Source organism: Dipodomys spectabilis, unplaced genomic scaffold (assembly GCF_019054845.1).
Source record: "Dipodomys spectabilis isolate Male_0828 unplaced genomic scaffold, ASM1905484v1 ptg000158l, whole genome shotgun sequence".
Lineage (NCBI taxonomy): Eukaryota > Metazoa > Chordata > Mammalia > Rodentia > Heteromyidae > Dipodomys > Dipodomys spectabilis.
In genome coordinates this window covers 4,853,269-4,871,672 of record NW_024870835.1, presented here as the reverse complement: position 1 = coordinate 4,871,672, position 18,404 = coordinate 4,853,269, and the positions used below count along the sequence as shown (strand labels likewise).

At 38.8% G+C, this 18,404-nt stretch overlaps 1 protein-coding gene across 1 annotated transcript in view; it reads left to right on the top strand.

The window, feature by feature from the left end:
- Adamtsl1 (ADAMTS like 1) overlaps nucleotides 1-18,404 on the top strand; it is a 391,483-nt gene that overhangs the window by 208,072 nt on the left and 165,007 nt on the right. The window contains exons 14-15 of the mRNA XM_042692956.1: nucleotides 8,395-8,696; nucleotides 15,147-15,276. Of these exons, the coding sequence (XP_042548890.1) occupies nucleotides 8,395-8,696; nucleotides 15,147-15,276 (432 nt within the window). The remainder of the gene's footprint in view (nucleotides 1-8,394; nucleotides 8,697-15,146; nucleotides 15,277-18,404) is intronic.

The window sequence follows — 18,404 nt, the reverse complement described above, 5'->3', positions numbered from 1 at the left end:
GGAGAGCAGACAGAGCCATTTTTATGTAGTCAGTAGAAAAGCCTTTATTACAATCCAAGAAGTTCTAAATCTGTCAGCCCCTCCCGCCATCACCACTGTTGCTCATTCTGTAGCTACTTTGAGAAAGCTAAATCTGAACTGTTACTCAGCTGAGCCCTAGAGAGTGACAAAGACAAATTAATGGGATCCTTGTGTGCCAAAATAAAGTATGGACCCTGTCACCACCAATATATGTTAAGTCCATTAAGGTCATTTTTAATGAACTGAACTTTTCATTGGAAAGCTTTGCCAAACTTGTTGAATTAAGGGAAAGAAACCTTTGCAAAGTTGCAAGATAAACTAATTTCACTCCATTTGAAGAAGAAACAGTTCACGAAAAGTATTCTGAGTTTACAATACTTCAGATGTGTATCAAAGTCAGAGAAAATGATGTGAATTTAAAGCTTCATCCTGGTATAAAGCTGAGAACTACAAATGCACTGATAGTGTTGTCTACTGTAATGGTATCAGAGTCCCATAGAGACATGGCTTTTCAAATAAGCAGCCAATCTTCAAGGAAAAGCAAACTTTCAATTCAAGACTGTTCATATAGGTCAGAAAAACACAGGAAAGGAAAGGTGGTCTGAAAAAAGTGTCATGTCCTCATTTTTTATTCGTGAAGAGACTAATTTGGCTTCCTACATAGCAGCTACAGACAGTTAATCACCTATCTTCGTTTCCTCCAAGACAAATTTTGTATATGTTCAGTTTTAAAGAGTAGATAAAAAATGATAAGAGCTTTCCACAACTCCCTCTTACCCTCAGAATCATACCAAAATGCAGCAGAGCCTTCCCTGCTCAGTAGCTGGTGATAAGATAAGGTGATTTTTTTTTTTTTTAGCCAGAGAATCATGTATGAACAAGTGAGGTCAGCATCTGTCTAAAAGCCCTTTTCTTCTATAAAATAGCAAGTTTCTTGATATTTCATTGAAGTGGGTTATCCATAGAATTTAAACTTGTCTCAAGCAATGATCAGCAAACAAACTATCAAGATGAAATAAGACCAACACACACTGTGGAAGACTGTCAAAAAATTATGGCTGCTTTGTACAGTATCTTTACAATAAAAAATGTAAAAAAAAAATTATGGCTGACTAAGCCCATCACAGATACAAAACTTGGGTGCAATAACTTAAAGACCATAAGAAACTCCTATAATGGGAAAAGGATGGGGGTTTTATTTGATTGTTTCCTTGTGCCAATGTCTACAACAAAGAAGTATTCTTTAATTTCTTAGAATTTTGGGGGGCTGTTGTCTTCATCTATCATGGGTCAGTTGTTGGGCCCAAGAATAAGACCAATGTCAAGTGATTGATAAAAGCAGTCCCTAATCAGTTTTGTCATTCATTTGAAGAAGTATATATTAACAACTTTTGTCTGAAGTCCTGTTATCACAAGATTTGGCCTGATAAGGGAGACGATTATTGAATAAAGATTATAAGACACTGAAAAGTGATATCAGAGAATGGCAAGGCTTTCAGAAGGCTAACAGAATCTCAACGGTCTGAGGGGTAGGGAATCTTCTCTAAGAAAGGATTTGTGAGCTGACGCCTGATGATAAATAGGAGTTATTCTACACTGAGACACACAGGAAGAGAATCATCCAATGAATGATTCACATATGCACAAATTTGAGTCAAGGGCTGTGCACATTGAAGGAAATGAAAAGTGACACAAGTAGCAGTAGCTGGAAGGCAGTGAGTGGAGAGAGACCACTGAGCAATGAAGATGGAATATGGTATATTATAGCCTTGGAAGACAGTTTGTCTTTTCTTTGGGACAATTGCAAGCTTTCTATTTTAAGATCCCCTGGCCCAAAAGTGAAGAATGGACTGGTAAAGGGGAATAGAGGAAGAAGACAGGCCTTTGGCTCTTTATATTGTCCAGAAGAGTGACAGTGTTAGCATCCGTGGTTATGGTTTCCATGGCAACCTAACAGGCACCCAGTGAGGGACCCATTAAGGAGCATCCTGCTGGACTTCAAAACCTAATTGCCCTCTAGTCCACAGTGTGACCTCAGAAATCTCTGTGCCTTGATGTTACTATCTAGAAATTGGGATGAAAAGAATCCTATTAAAATACAATTTGCAAAAAGATGAAATCATGACTCATACAAATATAGAACAAACACATGTCAAAAGATTTTTAACCTCATGAATTATTCAGGAAGCTAGTTAAAACATTAAAACTAGTGCAAATGAGGAAAGTTCATACTTTCCAACAGACAAAATAATTTGCATTGACATGAACAGGAAAAAATTTCCATCATTATGGGCAAGAAACATCTGCATCTCCACCAGAACTCTACAAGGAAATGTCTGTCTTTATGCTGTTACATAGTGGACTAGCCAAAGAAAATCCAAGTCTTATATTCCCATGGAGCTAGACCACCTTGAAATAGTACTAGACAATGCCAGAATTTCACTGAAAAGACATTCATTCATCTATTTCGCCTATTTCACATTATATCCAACATTACCCATCTCTAAACAATGAGTAAAACACAAAAAGTAGTAAGTGCTCATATCACTTGTAATTGTTCTACTAATACACAGTGGTATTGGTGGTGACAGACAGAAGTAAATAATGTTAAGATTTCTTTTCAAGCTAGGTGTAGTGGTACATACATATAATCCCAGAACTCAGGAGGCTGAGACAGAAGAATCTTAAGTTTGACCTACATAGTGAGACCTTGTTCCAATATAAACAAAAAACATTGTTTTCAATAGAGAATTAATAGAATTTGGCAATCAGTTGGGAGTGAGAAATGAGGAAAACTGGGGACTTAAAAATAACCCCTGACTTTTGTTTTAAGCTGAGCAGTCAGTAAAATCATTTCCTATGATGGAGAAAATTGAAAATGAGTACAATGCTGAATTGGGAAATCAAGAGCACCATTTTGAATATTTTTGGTTGTATGTGTCTTTGAAATACAAAAGTACAAATAATAGTCCTTATCTCATTAGGTTCCTGTTCAGATTTGACAACTTTGATTTGTACAGCACTTCTAATATTCTCTGGTATATGATAAGCACTATAGGAATTTGGAGGTGGGGGGAAGGGTGCCGGTCCTGGGGCTTGAACTCAGGGACAGGATAAGGTCCCTTAGCTTTTTCATTCAAGGCTTGTGTTCTACCACTTGAGCTACAGCTTACTTCTGCCTTTTCAGTGGCTAATTGGAGATTAGAGTCTCATGGATTTTCGTGCCTGAATTGGCTTTGAACTGTGATCTTCAGATTTCAGCCTCCCTTGTGGAGCTAGTATTATAGGTGTGTTAGCCTCTGGTGCTTGGTTATGTTCTTTGTTAGATAGATTAGAGAGAAAATTCACATTTTATTTAGTTTGAGGACAGGGAAAAGACCTGAGAAAGGAGGTGACCAGAAGAAAATAAATGGAGTGCTTAGAGTCATGTAATTCAAGAGGACAAAGTACTTTAAGAAGAAAGCTATGGTCAGTTGTGTTGAATACCACTGGGAACAAGATAGCCATTGGATTGCCAGGAATAGCAAGCAATATAAGGCCACTATTCTTAGAAACTGATCATTAACTCTTCCCACTGACGTCTCCCTTACTGTTAAAGAAGGGCAACTTCCTGATGATCAACAGACCCTTCCTGTAAGCATACTCTGATTTCATCTGACCAGATTAGAGAAAGACTAGAGAAATGAAAACTGAAGTTTTCAATGATGTTAGCTTCCAAGCTTTGAAAGAGTTCAGCAATCTCTGTATGTATTAAAGCTTTCAGAGAACTCCTTCCTGTGACATTTCCTTCTGGTATAAAGTCTCTTTGAAAGGAAAATGTGCTCTTTAATGCAGTCAGCTTTTCTTCTCCTACTTCTAGCACTTTCTGCAAGAAAGCCATTAAAGCATTCTTGCACAGCCAGCTCCTTCTCAAAAGGTCCCAAAATGAAATTCCTCATTAACAAGAGAAAATGAAATCTGCTACTTGGAAAATGTCACCTAAATATAGCCTTCCCCAAACTGTCCTATGTGTTTGAAATGGGTTCTTCCCCCTCAAGATCTTATTATTCAGCAGAATCAGACAAAGGCCTTTTTCTTTAGTTTCACTGTGTCTCTTCAGAATTAGCCTTTGTTATTTTAGTTGTATTCTCTTTTTCATTTACTACTGGGGAACCTTACATTACTGACGACTCTCAGAACACAAGCATGATGTATAAGGATGAAAGGAACCAATCCTGCTGTGAGTTGTGTGTGGAGTTGTGCCCTGGGTATTTAATAACATTTTTTGCAATATGGGTTGCATAACCAGCATGAATTATTTGCAGCTCCAGAGCAATCCTAAACCAACAATGATTAAGAAACATTTTCATAATTCCACATTCAGATCGAGTATCCTTAAGTAAAGATCTTTCATAATAAGTTAGATTCCCATTTATCTGGAATAATTTAGGTACGGTCCTAAGGGAATGTAGCATGTTCTTTGGGGTAGCTGTTGTTCCAAATCTAGTTCCTTTAAATAATCATTTTTAAAGCCTTCTTAGAATGACAGATTTTATAAGTAATTTCAAAATTCCTAAAGTGATTCAGCTGAAGAGTTGCTTTCCCTTTGCAATATTCCAAAGTTGTTTTTTAAATTTGTTTTGGAGTATTTTTTAAAAAAAATCTCTATTAATTTCATTGGAAGATATTATATAATCATGGCTTCATATAGGTCTTCTGATAACATATGGAAGTGGAAAGCAGATGCGGACCAGAGAGGAATCCGTGTCCCTGTCCCTGTCCCTGTCCCTGTCCCATGAGGAATCCCTATCCCTGTCCCTGTCCCCATCCCTGTCCCGCGCATCTTTTCTCACCAGCAGCAAATTTTGTTTTTTGTTTTTTTTCTCAGCTATCCAAAGCCTCTTCGGATGTCCAGATGTCCAACCAAGGATTAAATATCTGCATCTGTCCTAAGGATCTTATTCTGTTAGTGTTTCTATGATTACCCAGAATTAGAAGAAACAACTCTGCAAACTTTTTTTTTAAAAAAAGTACAAAAAGAAGATTAGGCTTAAAAATGATGAGACATTATTTTAATGAATGCGTCTGACTCCATGTGGCCACTAATAAACTAAACCACTTAGGGATTTTACAAGTAGATTTGATTATAACTAATTTCTTTTTCATAGAAAAGATTATAGTAGTAACTCCAATTGAAGCATAAGCTTTTTGTCTAATGAACAATTATACTTGAAAACAGAAGACCAGGTCAAAGCATAAATCATTCAGTTGCCAGGTGTGTGTGTGTGTGTGTGTGTGTGTGTGTGTGTGTGTGTGTGTTGTGTGTGTGTGTGTGTGTGTGTGTGTGTGTGAATTTCCTAGAGATGGAAAAACTAAATGTCAGAGTCATATCATCATTTTTGAATTTTACATTCATCTTTTAAAGAATTCACTTCTCTATTCATCTGTAGTACTACAGCAAAAAAAGAACTTTTAAATTATCCAAAGTAAACTTCCATAATAAGAACTTTCTTTATTGTGAAAATACCATACAGAGGGGTTACAATTACATGGCAAGGTAATGAGTACATTTCTTATCAAGCATTGTAGCCTCCTCCTTTGTTTCCCCTTCCTGTCCCTTCCCATCTCCCCCGCCCTTTATTGCTATATTTGTACACCAAAATGATTAATATAGTGATTTGGGCAAAACAAAAGTGATTCCATTCCACTTTCTAGGGCTCACATTAAAAATTCTAGCTCATCAAGTGCTATTAAAAAAAAGACTTCTAAATATTACATGTAAGCCTCCTAACTTGCTGCCCTTTCCATGACCTTGCTTCTTCCCACTTGTGGCCAGAAGACTCAAAACAGTGAATTTGGAGTTGGGAGATGTAAGGATGTGGAGGAAAGTTTCATAAGAACAGTTATTATTCATTTAGCTATTTACACTACCAGATATTTTTCTTTTGAAGTATAATCTCCTGTCTTCAACAAGAGAGAATATATCATACAGTGTATGCACTAGAGAAATTAAGATGATGGCCAGCAGACAGCACCACTTAAAACCAAATTGTCTTTAATTGGTGTGAACTTGACGAAGACCTAGGGAGAGTGGCTTGCAGATATGCCAGTGAGGCTGTTTTGCGTTTACATTTGATAAGACTCTCATTGGGGAAGCATAAAGCAGATGTTTGGTTTTTTTGCTATTAACCCTAATATCCAGATGGTTAGAACTTCCACACATGCATACACATGTACATATAAGTGCCTTAGCCATCGCTACATTTCACATGAGTTTAGTAGCCTATCATTTCTACTTTGTGAGCTTTGGTGGTATCATACTGGTTCTGGAAAGAATCCAAATGCAAAGTCATTGGTGGTATAGACATGGAGAACTGAGGGTCTAGCATGTGCATCATTTCTATTCTGGATTCCATCTGGGATTCGCTTTGGGAGAAAAAAACCAAACCAATCAACTAGGTTATTCTATACACGTGTGAGAAGTGATGGAAGACACAAAGGCCTAAACTAAGTTTAGGGATTATCTGTGAATCTGAGTGCGTTTGGCTTCTTTACCAAATGGACTGTTTTACAGCTGGGGTTGGAAAACGACAGCCCACAAACCAAGCCCAGACCTTCCACCACCATTTGGGGGAAGGGGGGGACAAGAGGGGAATACAGTCTCACTCATTTGATTATATCTTTTACAGAGCTGAGTATATGACAGAGTTGATTGGTTGGAACAGAGACTACATGGCCTACAAAATCCAAAAGATTTACTATCTAGCCTCCTACAAAAAGCTTGCTGACCCTTGTTCTGTTATGGTAGTCACTGAATAGGGCTATTACAGGTAACACTACAATAGTCCTTAATGCTTAGGAAAAATCAATAGGGTGCAGTTCTTTCTGAGATCTGACCATCTTTTTTATTTGGAAACAAAATTGGCTTCTTCATTATTAAAGAAGTATTATTCATTACACTATGTCAAGTTGATACAATAATCATTTATTTGTATTTCTGTCTTAGATTTTTTTTTAGTGCCTTACTATGCATTTCTCTTTGTCTGCACCTGTTCTCTCTTATTAGATGACTCTTTAAAGGTAGCTGGAGTCCAGCCTCTCTGGGAAGGTCTCTAGCCATGCTTCAGGGTAGTTGTGATTTGGAAAAGGCTGGCCCTCTCAGACCACTTTTGTTCCACATGAAGCCCAGGCTCAGACCCAGGGAGCATCTTTGCTGTGTTTTCTTTCTACTGTGAAAAGTTAGGTTGGTTTGCTATTAGAATTTCAGTTTCCATGAACCAGAGATGAACCACTTGCACTTGCTAGGATTTTAAACTATAACTTGCTTATCACTTCTTTCCTTTCCTGCCAAAGTCAAGGTCAAGAAGCCAGGTTTGCATGCCTCCTCTGCATGATTCTCTGTGAGAAAGCAATAGGATCGTGGAAAAACTGTAAAAAATTATCCTCAAATTCTTTCTTTCCAAAGTATTATAGTAACTTTTTGAAAACATTAGTGTTTCCCTCTGGGCTTTTTCCCGTAGTTCTTCCTGCAAGGTCATTACAGTTATAGCCATGGTTGATTAATGGGAAGGAAAACTTTTGAATTTGGATGTTTTCCTACATTCTGGAGAAACTCAGAGAAAAAAACAAGTCCTTACTAGGATAGCTTCTTTCAGGGCAGTGGGAAGTGGAGGATGTTGAACAAAGTTGTGTGATTACAGAGCCTCTCATTTACTGTAACACGTCTGTGGGTTTAAATCTGTAGTGTGGTTTGTTCTATGATATAAAAAGACTGGAGTTCAGACTAATTCAAAGAATGTGTGAGAGACAGGACTGCACCATTCTTGGAAACTTACAAAAAAGAAAAAGAAGAAAAAAACTCTTTATCCATATAAATAAATCTTGGGAAGCACATTGAGCAAAAAGGCAAAAAAAAATACAGAATATGAGATCCAGACTTTAAAAAAAAATCTCCTTTTTATATCTCCCAAGGCTTATTTTGGTATAGTTTTTAGTATCAGTATTAGTCTGCTGTAAGAATAGCTGAATAGCCGGCATCCCGCAGGAGGCACAAGTGCTCGGATTTAGAGGGAGGAGGACCCATCGAATGCCGACTCTGAAGAGCCACCACTGGGTGTGCTGAGCAGAGACTAAGCAGGTGGTCTGAGGCTGGAATGTCTTGGAGCTAGAGTTCACATGACACTCACAACGCGAGCAATCTAACATCAGTGGCCCTGAGCTCATGAACTAAACTGTAGCTCCTTTCCCTCCCGGGACAGGGTGGAAAGGCCCTGAATATATCCTGGGACAGCTCTGGGCCCTGGAGGCAGGTGCCATGCAGCCCATCACCACCCTTAAGGTGGCCACCTGCCGGGGGCTTTTCTTCCTGACCTTTTGTTTGCTTACCGACTGCAGGTTCATCCCAGAGGCTTGGTCCACCTGTTCAGTCACTTGTGGTGTGGGGACCCAGGTGCGAATAGTCAGGTGCCAGGTGCTCCTGTCTTTCTCTCAGTCGGTGGCGGACCTGCCTGTTGATGAGTGTGAAGGACCCAAGCCGGCATCCCAACGTGCTTGTTACGCAGGACCGTGCAACGGGGAAATTCCTGAGTTTAATCCAGATGTCACAGACAGGCTCTTGGGTGGCCTGCAGGACCTTGAAGAGCTGTATGACTGGGAGTATGAGGGATTCACCAAGTGCTCTGAGTCCTGTGGAGGAGGTAAGCAGGGGGCCCCTGGGCTCCATGTCCCTTTCTGTCTCTTCTGCATGCATCTATCTCACCTGACTGTTCTGGCTCAAGAAGGCTAAGCTGGGGAGAAGGGGAAGCAGCCATTCCAATTGTCAAGCAAGCATACTGAGTGTTAGACCCAGGGGTTTCTTTTAGCCTAAGTGGCTCTCAGACTGTCAATTGCGGTGAAAACACAGCTGATGCCTTTACTTTCCTTTGTCATTTACTGATGTTTTGCTCTCAACCTTCAGTGTTACTTGTCTCTGTTCTTGCCTCAGGACATGCAGAGTAAACCAAGATGCAGGGTGTAAATCTGATCGCCCCAAGACCAAGTTAGAGTCCCTCCCATGTAGTCAGCTGTTTCTCCAAACAAGAAGAAAGGATGTAAGAAAAGTGATCAGCAGAGTGTATACCTGGAGCTAGAAAATAACTTAATAATTAGTGTCTGATGCAACTGCATTTTACAATGCAGAAGCCAAAGTATAGAAAACCAGAGAGACTTGTGCACAATCTCACAGCTAGTAAGTGACAGAAGGAACCCAAGCCAAAGCTTCCAAGCTTTCTTGTGTAAATTTTATTTAACTAGTATTAAATTCTCTTGGATATATTCTATGGTGATATAAAAATAATTTCACTAATTTTTTATTTTATATAATTGATGACTAATAGTTTTATATATACATTTATGGAATACAATAGGATATTTGGATATATGGATACAATATGGCAAGATTAAACAATGTTAATTGGCATATCCCTTCAATGATCCTTTGTTTCAGGTGTTATAAACAGGATTGTAGTAGAAAAATCAATTCTTCAAGATGGTAATCTTTCTTACCACTGTGGAAAATATATTTGATTTATATTGCCACTGTCTTCCAATATAGGCATGTCCCTCGAAAGATTTGAGAGGTAAAGAAGTTCTAACCTATTCCTTGAAGAGTCATTGGCCAACAATAACCCCTTTGGGCATGCTGAGCTTCCACATTCCCAGCAGTTTCTTACTTAAGCAGTGAGAAAGAGTAATACAATTGTTTCTCAAAACTGTATTCTAAACCATGACACATGGGAAACTTTTAGAGAATGTGAGAATAAATGTGTTTCGGCTTTCACATGTAGCTAAAATGGAATGAATAGTCAACCAAGTGCTAGCAAAGAATCCATTTTCTCCAGCAGGTCCTTTAAAAGCATTTAATAGTCCTGTCCTTGACTTTCTTGTTTGTTTCCACATTTTCCAGTTTCAAGCCCTGGAATTGTGAAGTGTTTTAATGGAGACCCTTGGTATTTTAAAAATCTAACTTCTTCCAAATGATTCTTAAAGACTGCTTCCTGGAACAAATCTAATGTAACTGTATTCATATATGCACTTGAGTCACTTTGAAAATGTCTTTTCTTTCATGTGTAATGAGAGAGAAGTGTTAAATAAGCTTTGATTAACTCTCAGCCAAGCAGGAGCCAAGAGTGCAGAGAAAAGTCTTTCTGTAGCTGGTGGTTACAGTTGCTTCTTTTGTTTGTTGTATTTGTTTGGTTTTGTTCTTGCTTAGTTTATTTTTTGAAACAGGTTCTTATACTGTCACCCAAGCTGGCCTTGAACTCTTGTTCCTCTTGCCTCAGTCTTCCAAATGTTGAGGTAACACAAATGTACCTCCCTGACCAATTGCTTCTTTTTAATATAACAAATAACTCCAGATTCAGATGGTTGTATTTTCATTCCCTATTTCCATGATCACATGATTTGAATGGTCATTATTTCTACTCAAAAACAAATGTGCTTTGAAAAAAATCACTCCTGGACTCTTAGTTATAGTTCTCAGTTACAAGTCAAGCCTGGAACTTTATGAGCAGGTGGAAAAAATAATTGCAGCAATAAGATATATAAATAACCAGATACCTTTATCTTTAAGAGGCTAACTATTCTACTGACCAGCCAGGAGTTTAACATTGAAAGTCTAGCATATACATCGAATGTATTAGTTTCAAATGTTCTCAGAAGAAACCAATTTAGAAATACAAGTTCCAATTGAGATACAATTGATCTCTTGTTGTAGGAACTGTCTTTGGGTAGCATAAATTCTGTGCCCTTTATATCTAAAGGAAGGAAAAGATACTAAAGATTTCCTAGGTCTTTACTGTTAACCAACAGTTATTGTATGTTATGTCACTTTGCCAAGGTCATATATTTACACCTAAAATGTTAGAGTTGAAAATTCCAAAGTGGTGAAAATATGCTTGGGTTTTATGGTCCATTTGATGCACAAAGGCATGAACAAATATTTCAATATATGAGACATACATGTTTGCAAGGCATTGTCAGTAATATTTTATTGTATTACCAACTTTGATCTTTCACCAAAATATAACCCACAAGATTATATATATATACATATATATATTACTCATACCAACAAAAAACATGCAGAATTAACAAATAGCTTTTAAGCCAATTTGCAGTTGTAGAAATAACCAAGCTGATTTTATTGTTTCTATAATCTCCAGAGATGAAATCAAATAGACCACAAAAGTAACCTTTCACCTAGCAAAGGTAGCAAGCAGAAGGAACTAGTTAGTAAGTTAGTCTGTAGCTGGGATTGTGTTTCTTTGAACTGTCATCAAATATCATATAACAAATATGCCATTCTGGAGATATAAACACAGAAAATCCCATTTTCTGGAAGATAGAAAATGAGCCTAACCTGTTCAGATCTATGTCCTGTGTCTTCTTACCTCCTGATTTTCCATATGTAAATTGATAGGTATTGTCAAGGAAACCAGTTTTGAACCTTAGCAGCTTTAGGATGTTGAACTCCTAGATCCTAAAACCCACATGAAAGTCTAGCTTTAAAAAATCTTGAAACTGACTTTAGCAAAAATGAAGAATGAAATCTGTACCTATTTTTCCTTTTTCCTTATGAGTCCTTTCTCCCTTTACTTTTCTCAAAAAAAGGACAACCTAAAATCATAGCACACTATACTTAAGCACAGACTCTATGCTGGTTTACCATGTCAGTTTTAGGGCATTGTAGCCCTTATACAAAGGACACCAGCTTGATGCTAACATCCATCTTCATTCCTTGCTAGTCTCTTCACCAGTATTATGATATGGTCAGAGCCATAGTCCTACCAGTTATTCCTATAGTTCCCTCCTCCAGGCAGCCATGCTTTCTAGTGCCTCTTCCTCTAGGTACTCCACTCTACATCCCTTGAACCTCAATTGCTTGCTGCTTGAGCACTCTGCTTCTTAGGGATCACATGCCATTACACAGGGGGTTGGCCAAAGATCTGGTCCCAGGTACTCTGTTTTAAGTTTTCCCTACCATAGAAGGCCTCATCTAAGAATGCCAAGGTAACTAGTCCCCTGACAGCAGAGACAGCACATGGCTGCAGAGAAAAGTAAAGGGAGAAAGGACTCATAAGGAAGAAGGAACAATAGGTACAGATTTCATTCTTCTGTTGTTTATAATGCCCTAGATTAGAATTTCATAACTCTGCAATGATTCTTAATCTTTGCACTTAACTGCTCCATAAGTGATTTTGAACTTTGGTTATAATTAATGTCCTGCAGTAATATAAATTCTAAAAAAAGAGATTGCTAATAACTTTTTAGAAACTTAGTCCTTACTACCCCACCTTTACAGTCTTAGAAGAGCTTAGAACCTATTTTAAAAATAATTTACCAAGTAGAAACAGGTTGTTACATCCCTCACAATACCTAAAACAAGCATTGTCAAGATATATGACAAACCCCATGGTCAGTTTACTTCAGATCTTCAACCTACTCTGAAAAGGTTTCCAACAGCTGAATGAAGCCAAAATATATCTTATTTTAGAACAGCATTAAGTTTCTCTAAAAGAGGGAGTCTACTCTACATAAATGCCATGAAAACTGAATAGAAAACCTAACAGCAGCCCTAAGTTCTGTATCGGATAGGGAGGGACATCTAGTGGCTTGTCATCAAGGGAATGGGCGATCCCATATGATATCTCTTGTGGATTGTTTCCTTTGTCATTACACTGTAAATTTCTAATGGCTCATCCCGCTACAACTGGAAGATCTTCCTATACTCAGTGGTATAGATGGATAATATGATAGAGAAAGTTGAATATCCAACATAAAGCTCAAATACTATACCCAGAACTGACCATCACATATGTAAATTAAATTAGGAAACTGTTCAAAGAAAAAAAAGAAAACGGGGAAAAAACTGCAAGCCAAATATGGCAGGGAACATCTGTAATCCCAGAACCCCAGAGACTAAGGCAGAATTCCAAGGTTGAGACCGGCTGAGCTGTATAATAAGTTCCAGGATAACCTAACCTAGCCTACACAGCAAGACTCCAACTCAAAAACAGAAAAATAGAAAACAATAAAATAGCCACAGGACAACTACTGTGATTCAAAACAAAACAAAAACAGTGTTTGGTTTATCATACTTAGAAAAAGGTAAGTAGATTTGGATTCTGGTTTTAGAATGTCACTTTTTAAATGATGTTATTGCTGAGTGACCTAGACCACTTCAGTATCAACTCAGGAAGCATTCTCCAATGAGAACTTGGTGTAGAAACATTGGGTAGAGGGGTGGAGGATAGCCACAGGGCTAGCAAATAAGGTACTGAGACAGGTACTGGTTAATGAAGAAGCAAAAACTAAAAGGGAAATATGTGATATTTCTGTATAACTCCATCGATAGTCACCAACTGCACTAACAACATACAAATACCTAACTATAGCTATATATCTTTTGGTATCTTGCTATAGATAATTATGTATGGCCAAAAGCAAATTAGCAAGAATGTCTTGTCTCATCTTTTCCCTTAAACTGAAGTCCAAACAAATGCCTTGGTTATTTCTGAAGATCTCCAGGGAAGCAGATAGGACAACCTCTTAGTATTTTTAAATGTTAATATGGTTGAGAACATTGCTAAGAACATAACCACCCTCAGCTTTGCCATTTAATAACTATATGACCTCAGACAAGTCCTTTCACCCTTCTAAAGCTCTATTTCTAGTTTTGCAAAAATGGGATGGGATTGTTGAGAGGAATGAATGTGCTTGGCAAGTATTTAGCTATGCCACCTGGCTAATGACAGACACTCTGTGGGTACTAGCAGTGTTATTGTGACCATAAGCAACAGAATACAATGTCTGGTCAATGTACATATATGAAAATAGAACCAGGTAAATAGATGAGATGGATGGGGTGGAAGAGATAGGGGGAGGGAATAATGAAAGGGGTGACATTGATCAAAATGCATTATACTTATAAACTTGTTGAATTGAAACCCTTTTGTGGTAGCTCAGACCTGTAATTCTAACTACTAGTAGGCAGAGATCTGAGGATGATAGTACAAAGCCAGCTCAGGCAGCAAAATCCGTGAGATTCTTTATTTCCAATTAACTTCCAAAAAAGCTGGAAATGGAGCTGTGGCTCAAAGTGGTGGAGCATTAGCCTTAAGCCTAAATGCTTAGGGACAGTACCCAGGCCAGACCCTGAGTTCAAACCCCAAGAACAACCATTACCCCCCCCACACCCAATACACATAAAAGTCTGGTCAATGTATCACTCATTTGTGTTTCCCCATGCCATGAAAGTCTCCACAAGAGCTCCTGCAGATCACCTTAACAGACCTGCCAAGTTAACCTGGGCCAGTCACTGATTGAAATCCTGTTGTACTAATGTCAAAGTTGGGTGTACATGTGTCCCTTTGAACACTTTTCTCAATGGCTGTAGATACTATATATCTTATTCACTTTGCTTCAACACACAAAGTGACCCTGAATATGCTAAAGAAATGAACCAGAGTCAAAAGAAAATGAGTCAAGGCTGGAGTCTTGAACTCATGGCCCAAGAGCACAGTAGTTTACAGCATGTTAGATATTAAAACATGGCCTTGGGCTTTCCTTCCAAATCCAACAGTATCTTAATAACTGAACTATAATATATGAAGGTCTTGGGCACTTGGATTTCTTTTGTTCCTTTGTATTTTTTGGTGACCTGTCACCCTAAGCTCCTCCTGTATTAAATTATCACATTTCAGTATCAGTGGCTTTATAGGTTGGTGGCATTTTGAAACATTTCAACATATCAGGAGCAGTCTATCTTTGGTGGGGAGTTGTGGTCTTAAGGGCTATGCCTATAGAAGCCATATACTTAGAAGCCTTTTTTGTACTGAGAGATTTTTTTTATCCTTTTTGCTACCTGAGATTGAACCCAGGACCTTATACATAGTTAAGCAACTGCTTAACCATTGAGTTGCAATCCCAGCCCTAGATCGGGTGATGTCTGACAAGATTGGCAGTCTTGGGCTTTAAGCTACAACCTCTCACTTGTAGCAAGAGTCCTACAGATTACAGAGACCTCCCACCAACTGCCTTGTCTACACTTCATCACCCCCACACATGCCCACACTGCACTCTGGCCTGACAGTGTGATTTGTGCACAGGTGTCCAGGAGGCTGTGGTGAGCTGCCTGAACAAACAGACCCGGGAGCTTGCTGATGAGAACCTGTGCGTGACCAGCCGCCGGCCCCCACAGCTCCTGAAATCTTGCAATTTGGATCCCTGCCCAGCAAGGTAAGAGACGTGATGCCTACACTGCCAGGCAGGAGCGTATGCAGAACGGGTGCATCTCTCTATGGGCAAGACCGGAACACTTATTGTTACCCAGTGTTTTGAAAACCAATTAGCATCAGTTCAAACTCCTAGTCAAATCCACTTAAATTTAATTGAAACCAGGGCCTTGGAACTCCAGCCCAGTCAATGGTCATACACAGAGTCCAGAAGAGGGTAGGCACTGAAACAAGCTTATGGCATGGCTGGTATGTGCACGTGTCACACTACTGCTTTTCCCTAAAGAGAAAATAAACTGACCACAGACTTCATGGTCTCTGCCACCTTCTAGCCTGTGTCCCAAGCCCTCACACCACAGAAATGAAGTGGCTTGCAAATTACAGGGTCGACAGAACTGAAGCATCTGGGTGGTATAATTGACCCGCTGTGAAATCCGTATGCACACAGCATGCAGATTCATTATAGCATGCTCTAGGGGTGTATGTGTACCATTCCACATGCGTAAAATCAATTAGAGCATTTCATTGTTCAGCCCTGCCTGGGTCTCATTATTGCCCAACCTTGAGTCTTAGTTAATCAATCCAATCACTGCTTCAGTCCACATAATTTTATGGTGTCTCGAGAAATTTGCTTTTTAGGTACTTTCTTTGTGAGCAAACTTCATCCATGATTCTGGTTTAGAAGGAAGATGTTTAAAGAACCGAATATAGACTTTTCAGATTGCTGATGGGATGAAAAAAAGTTATTAGATAAGGTCATATCCTAGATATGAAAAGAGTGCCATTTCTGAATGATATTTCTCTTCTTTCTGCAAAGGATATCACAAAAGAAGCATTTGTTGCTTTGGGGCATTACCAATAGTCCATTGGCAATGGACTCTCAGCCAGCTAGATTCTTTTCTTTGTACATTAGAATGGAGCCATAGTATGGGCCTTCTCTATTCAAATAGAGACACAGTCCCATGTGCTAGCCCAGAGTCATTTGGTATATTGATCTGAACTGTGGGCCTGGGCTTTCCCTGTCAAATGTGGAAGCAAATAGGGCCACTAGGACCACATGTTCTCAGACAAACAATATCAGCTAACCACTGCTTGGAGCAGTACCTGACCCACAAGAAGTAAACAGTAAAATAGTCAAGGTCTGGACCAAGCAAACTTCAGGTTCAATGCATAGAATCTTAAGGAGTATGAGTTTCTCTCCTTGCTACACCTGGTCCCATATATCTGTATTCACCCACCAGATCTCCAGTTGAGTGAAGCTAACAATCAAGTGCAAACTCCTATATTTGGCCAAAGTCTATCTAATAAGCTGGAGTCTGCTGGGCCTTTAGCTAAGGGGTCAGGAGGCCTGGCCAATCATCCTACCTCTGTCACCAACTAGCTGTACAGTCTTAGACAAAGTGACATTTCTTGTATCTCCATCTGCAAAATAAACTGATCATACAAGAAGAAAAAAGATCACCATGGCCTGGTCAAATATCCTAAGATTTTCATTATTCTATAGATGGAAACATCAGAGAGCTCGTAGTACTTCTTTCTGCTTGTTTAATATCCCTTGAAAACAGGAAGGGTCTTGCTAGTCACATTCCAGTGTTATAGTAACATCCAGATGCTACAATGAACTGAGGCAATGCCAAAGATTCTACACCTGGGCACACCTGATCACTGCTAGGATCTGTGGCCAATAAACCTGTTACCTTCCTTAAGCAGTAGAAGTAATGGACGTAAACTGTTATTTCCTATCCTCAAAAGTGCTAACCATGGTTAAATTAGATAAGCCTAATTTACACTAGGACCTTCTTATTGACTCCGACAAGGACTGTTGTTGGGCTTAAGCTCATAGATTTCCCACCATCCAACTACTGGATTGACAGGAAGATCTCTTACAATCATGGATTTCTTGGATTGGCCATGCACAGTAGAATGGTGCTAATTTAAACAAGAGGTGCCAGATCATTTTGGCTTGATATCACTCACCCTCTCTACCCTCTATCCAAAAGCCAAAGTAGATTTTCATCTTGAAAATGAGACATGTATAGCACTGTCCTTCCTGTGAAATATTTTAGTCTTATTTCAGGAAAACGAAATTTCCTTCTTTTCTCCTTGGGAGAAATGCATGAAAAAGGGAAATATGATTGGTAGAGGCACAACATTTACTGTTTTGCCACATGACTTCTGTCCATTTGGGACTATTTCCATCTTTTGACTGGCCCAACATTCAGTATATATTCGGAGCTTATAAGCCTTTGCTGATATCTATGTGTTTTAAAAAAAAAAAAAGATAATGAAATCTCCCTCTCTGTATAACTAATGTAACCTAGTAAAAAAAATTAAAAAGAAAAGCACAATGATTCTGCAGGCCATACAGAAATCTTGTACATCTTGATTTTGGTTTCTGGGGAGATGGCCCCAGGCACCATGCTTTGCCAGACAGTTTCCAGTCCTACTGATTACTAGTTTAGAAGCTGATTTTTCTTCATGTTCATTATCAGAGTTACCCAGTCACATACAATATACCAAATGCCTGTAGGGCAAGAAGCTCTGCCTTTGTGGACAGTCTAAGACTATAGTTGGCTCTTCCTGACACTTTGTATGAAGTGGTGCTTGTATTGGAAGCACATTCCTAATTTGTATCAAGTTTGGTGTCTGTATTCTCATTCATGGCAGGAAGGATATATTCTCAGGTTGTGATAGTTCTGAATTCTTGTAGCTTGAATGTGGGTGTATGTGTGTGCATATGTGTAATACTTACATTTTAGAACACTTTTTTTAAAAAAAATAATTCTTTTCAAACACTGATGGCACACACCTGTAATCCTAGCTCCTCAGGATGCTGAGATCTGAGGATCATGGTTTGAGGCCAACCTTAGCAGCTAAGTCCATGAGAGTCTTATCACCAATTTACCAACAAAAATGCCAAAATTGGTAGGGTATTAGCCTTGAGTGACAAAGTCAAATGAGAGAACAAGGTTCTGAGTTCAAGCCCCAGTATTGGCAGAGAAACAATTGTATTTCTCTAATGAGGAAGACTGAATTTTAGAGTCATTGCTGTAAGCTTTATGTCTCAATCTTCCTGTCTGTATCTCTGGCATCTAGGAATTGACATAAAGCAGGAGCGTATTCAATATGTAT